The 5,565-nt window shown below is 38.0% G+C and overlaps 1 protein-coding gene across 1 annotated transcript in view; it reads left to right on the top strand.

Annotated features, from left to right (window-relative positions):
- LOC107654381 (nuclear ubiquitous casein and cyclin-dependent kinase substrate 1-like) overlaps positions 1-5,565 on the top strand; it is an 11,052-nt gene that overhangs the window by 1,709 nt on the left and 3,778 nt on the right. The window contains exons 2-7 of the mRNA XM_016441423.1: positions 345-394; positions 587-683; positions 959-1,005; positions 1,088-1,240; positions 1,482-1,637; positions 1,811-1,966. Coding sequence (XP_016296909.1) covers positions 345-394; positions 587-683; positions 959-1,005; positions 1,088-1,240; positions 1,482-1,637; positions 1,811-1,966 — 659 coding nt within the window. The remainder of the gene's footprint in view (positions 1-344; positions 395-586; positions 684-958; positions 1,006-1,087; positions 1,241-1,481; positions 1,638-1,810; positions 1,967-5,565) is intronic.

Here is a 5,565-nt window from a genome sequence, read left to right as displayed (position 1 = left end):
GTAAATTATAATCCAAAAAGTCTTGTGATCCATCTAATTACTTAGAAGTAACTTGTGGCTCTTCAAGCATGTCGTGTTGAGTGGCCTGAGTGGTTAAATGGGACAAGACTGCAGTATTAATGAAACCCTTATTGAAATGCTAATTAAGGAACTGTTTAACGATCATTAATTCAAGTAAACATAATGAAGCGAGGCATGTTAAATGAGCTTTAGTTTCCTGAAGAAATGCTGACCACCTTCCGATGGTCTGTAAGCCCTTAAAACGTGAATTAACGCCACATGCACCGCTGCATCACAAATGTGTGCTTGGAAACTCTCGTTACAGTATGTTGTCTCTCTTACAGGAACAGAAAGGTGGTGAATTACTCCCAGTTCAACGAATCTGACGATGCAGGTAATAAACCATCTCTCAAATCCATTGTTTAAGCTTTCAGAAAAGTATTAATGTATGTCAGCAGTACTCTTTGCATGTTTACTCAATATTGGCATATAAACATTCTTCTATATAAGCAATTCAAAACTGTTTTAGGTAATCAGTTTGTGCTATTGTGTACTTGGTTCAATCTGTCTTCGTTTTTGCCTCCAGATGAGGACTATGGGAGAGAAAAGGAAACAACTAAGAAGATACGTGCTCCACCTCGTGAAATCAAGCACAAGAAGTCTAAGAATTCGCAGGAAGACAGGCAAGAATCTGTCTAGTTTTAGTACTTCAACAAATAGTATCAGAATAATGCATTTTAAATGATTTAATATGTACCAAATGGTGCGAACGAGTGAATTTCACGACTGGTTTCGCATGTGTTCGGATCTCTGGGGAACGTAAACCTTTTTGAGATCCATTTTCTCCTTATGACCCACATATGCGGCAGTTAATTATAACTAGGAAATAAATACCACACACTAGGACATTTTCCTTCTAAGATCAAAGTACTAACGTTCCTTTTCTGTTGTCTTACAGCGAGGATTCAGATGACAAACTCTCCAAATCCAAAAATGATTCAGCAGGTGAATTGCGTTAGTTTCATCTACCGTAGATTAATTATTGATTTATAAAAAGACGATTACTCTCTAATTTTGTGTTTTACAGATGATTTCGGTAGTGATGAAGACAACGACTTTGGAGAGAAAAAGGAAGACGAAGATGGAGGAAGTGACTATGATGACAAAAAGGCCAAAAAGGGAAAGAAAGGAAAGGCAGAGAAGCCAGGCAAAAAGTCACTGAAGAGGAAACGAGGTGGAGGTGAGTCGTGGATCGACAAAAAATGCATTAAACATGAAGCACCAGACATTAAACTATCAGCATAAAGTCTAGTCCTATTTTGGGCAAGAACTGCCCATTAAGACAGAATAAGATCATGTGATCAATATATAAAACGATCACAGTTTAGGAGTGCATGCCTGAAAATAGATGCAAATGAAATGAAGCATGAATGAAAATATGGGTGCATCTGTTGTGCATGACACTTGTGATTCCTCTGCAGATGACAGTGATGATGATGAAAAAGAGGTGAGCAGGAAACCGAGGCAGGTGAGGCAGGCTGCGTCAAAGGCCGTGTCCAAACAGAGAGAAATCCTTCTGGGAGACGGAGGCAGTGAGGATGAGGAAAAGGATGAGGAAAAGCAGGCATACCTGGACCGTAAGTGTGCTAGTTTTTAACTGTGTTGTTAAATATGTTTGTCACTTTGATTAAGCATTATTATTATTAACATTGCTTATAGTTGCTAATGGTTTTGGCCTGGCAAAAAATAAAACAAATGAACAGTCTCTTTTGACTTGAACACCCGTATATTACAATTTTCTCTGTTGCAGAAGAGTCAGGCAGTGATGAAGACTTCATGGTTGATGATGATGATGACAGCGACTATGGGCACTCCAAAAAGAAAGGCAAAAAAGTAGTGCCGAGAGGAGGAAGGAGAGTGGAGAAGAAGGACAAGAAATCTCCTAAACCCCGACTAAAGGCCACAGGTAACTACTGCCGCTCTTGAGATTTTAGGGTGTGGACAAGAGTCAAAGTTTCTCTTTTTGTGTTTCAAGGAACAAAGAACATCATATGGGCTTGAAATTATCTGTAAATGATATTAGCATAAAATAATGACACGTTATCATTTTTGGGTCAACTATTGCTTACATTTTCTCATTTAAGTCATGTATTGCTTAAAGGGGTCCTATTATGCTCTTTTACAAAGTCTTGATTTTGTTTTGGGGGTGTACTAGAACATGCTCTCATGCTTGGTGGTTCGAAAAACGCATTATTTTTCACATAATTTACATTATTAAAATACCTTTCTCCCCAGCCTGGCACAAACGGCTCGATTAGTTCCGGCTTTGATGAAGGTCCACCTTCCGAAAAACAAAATGTGTTGTGATTGGTTAGCTGTCCCAGTGCGTTGTGATTGGCGAACAGCTTAGACGGTGTTTCAGTACTGCCACGCCCCTTGCTCCGTCTTTCAACAAAAGCTTTTTGGCGAATCCGGCACTGTACTCCCTCATGTTGTGGAAGCTGTCCTCAGTAAAATGCGCAGCACACAATAGCAAATTGTGGTTATAATGCTCAGGAGCAGAGTTAAAAAATAAATTGCAACCACTGTTTCCTGATATCATCCACTTTCGGAAGCCCAAACAAAGACGTTTGGGCACGGAGGTGAAAAAAACAGCATTTCAGGCGGCCGCACACCGGACGAGAAGTGCAGCGTCGCGCCACGTCTTTAAAATTCTAATATATTATTTTCTATGAGTGTAGGCACACCGGCAGCGCCGTTCGGCGTCTGTCGGCGGCGCCCAGCTACGTCGTGTTATACTTGTAAGAATTGTTCTAGACATGCTGAAAATTTGACGCTACAGCACAGCAGCTCTTCTTCGTTATTGTCAACTCTGCAGCAGCTCTTAAAATTAAAAAAGTGAAAAAGCATAATAGGACCCCTTTAAAAAGGTTGTTGGCCTGAGGCTATTGAATTCGAACATGTCAAAAAAGACCTTAGGCAGAAATATTTTGAAGTTTGATGAAACATACTGCAGTACTACTGTAGCCACAAGGTACAGGTCAGTAAGATTATTTTAATGTTTTTGAAAAAAGAAGACTTATGTAAAATATGCCTCCAAAAACAGTAATATTATGAAATGAGTACCATTTAAAATAACAGTTAAGGATCATTATGAAATTAATATTAGCCACAAAAGAGGTGCAGATTTTGCAATAAATAATTAAAATGTAACAAATTACATAGACTGCAACAATTAACATTTTGTCAGAACCTCTAGTAGACAAGCTATTTTGTTTCATTATCTGTAGGAGAATCATGACAGGGCTCGCAAAATTTCAAAATCCCTGGTAGCCCGAAAATTAATTTAACTAGCCCAAATAAAAAAAGACCATTTTCACTTACTGTAACTTCTGCTACTTGACTTCACGGAGTAAGGATCATTATGAAAATAATATTAGCCACAAAAGAGGTGCAGATTTTGCAATAAATAATTAAAATGTAAAAATTACATAGACTGCAACAATTAACATTTTGTCAGAGCCTCTAGTAGACAAGCTATTTTGTTTAGTTATCTGTAGGAGGATCATGATCTCTATTTGATACCAAACAATTTTTTTTTAAATTGTGCGGCCTACTCCTATGTTTGACTGACTGTTTCTTCCATGGCATACAGTGACGGGCAAATAGTAACCTTCTGCCTACTCCCCCATACCTTTTACAATTTATGTATAGGCTATACTATATAGAGCAAAAAAAAAAATAAAAATAAATAAAAATATATATATATAATAAAATTGTTTAGAGCATTTTTAATACAATTTAGCACTAGTGAAGCTGCGATATCAAACAGGACCACAAGGAGACGCCAAAAGATCACTAAACCTACTGCCTTGACCTGACTGTACAGGCTACTATACGGATCCATTCAGAATCTAAAAAACATCTTCAGGCTTCAGCAGCGTCCATTATAAAACACTCGTACTTTTAAGCCAAATACACGCTGAAAAGAATAATTCTGGACGTGACTCTAAGAAATCTCTAATGAAACCGGTCGGGTTTTCTCTGTAGCTGTTTTGAACTTAGGCTACTGTTTGAAGGCATTCATTTACTGGATACTCGTACTTTTAAGCCAAATACACGCTGAAAAGAATAATTCTGGACGTGACTCTAAGAAATCTCTAATGAAACCGGTCGGGTTTTCTCTGTAGACTTAGGCTACTGTTTGAAGGCATTCGTTTACTGGATCCTTGGACTGAAACGTTTACAGGAGTTTACCGGTTTAAAAAATCTGATCTCAAAAACATGCTGCTTTCCCTTTTTAAGGTATTGTTTTCATTATAATGTACCGATTCAAATTAGTAGTCAATTTAATATTATTTTATCACTCTTCGCGCCTCCCCTGACATGCACTCACGCCCCAGACCGACTCCACTTGCATTCACGTGATTTGTCGAGATGAGAGGCGGGCGCAATCAATCAAATTTAAAGGGAATCCTGACCGCATCGTTGTCTTCTGGGTGTGTTTAGGGAATATTGGCATTTATTTACATGCGATTTTGATTAGCTAGTCATGGTGGACTGTCATGATTTTGGCTAATGCAGGACACTAATGAATGATGCACATCAGAGGGGATTAAGAAGTGGGTATATACACAAAGCCGACTGATAAAGAAGTGGGTTTACGCCGTATACCCTCCACTACACCACTGACTGCTCCGTTGTACAAAATCTGTTGCGTTCAACGTGACCACCGCCTCACTGTGCTAATATAGCCGATGTAAAGGATGATGTTTTACGGCGATGAATGTACAAAGCCTAGCCTATAATAAATAATATTTTAGTATCCAGATACGTCGCGAATATGGAAACATTTGGATTTGTGCCGAATGAGAGAAGTAGGCATCAGTTTCACCTTAAATGAATTTGTTTTTGGATTGACGTTTTTATAGCCTAAATGCATAGCCTTAACATTTTTGCCTACATTATTTCTGAATGTAATAGGCTAGGGCTAATAAAATGCTACGTGAGCCTATACGCTACTTATGTTTTTTTTTTTTTCACTCTCAAAACGCAATCTTATACAAGTAGCATTTTTTTTAACAATGCAGCAAACATTTTTAAATATCTTAAAAATACTTTAATGTCTTTAAAGTGTTGATAGTTTTTTTTTCTTTTTGTTTAGTAGCCTACATTTGGCCAAAATATAGAAAAGATGATGCTGTATTTATTGGCTGTGACTAGCGCAGCGGGTTATAGGCTAACGTTACCAGATCTCTTCCTGTTTTTTTTTTTTTGTAGTATTATTATTATTATTATTATTATTATTATTATTATTATTATTAGGCGGCCTATTATAATTAGGCTATTACAGCCCTCTACATTGCGAGTAAATCACTCGCACGTGCGACTAAATCTTCACTCTGGGCGACTAAATGTCTAATATTAGCCAATGGCTAATAAATTCTCAGATTTCACTCGCCAGTGTGAGTTGGAGGCTAAGTATAAGTTTAGCTCAGATATATTTTCACTCGCCGAACACTCTCTGACTGAGCGCATCAGAGTTTCACTCTCCGCCAAGCGATC

The sequence above is a fragment of the Sinocyclocheilus anshuiensis genome, unplaced genomic scaffold, assembly GCF_001515605.1.
Source record: "Sinocyclocheilus anshuiensis isolate Anshui unplaced genomic scaffold, SAMN03320099.WGS_v1.1 scaffold623, whole genome shotgun sequence".
Classification (NCBI taxonomy): Eukaryota; Metazoa; Chordata; class Actinopteri; order Cypriniformes; family Cyprinidae; genus Sinocyclocheilus; species Sinocyclocheilus anshuiensis.
Note: the sequence above shows the minus strand (reverse complement) of the source record. Positions and strands in the feature narration are given on the sequence as shown.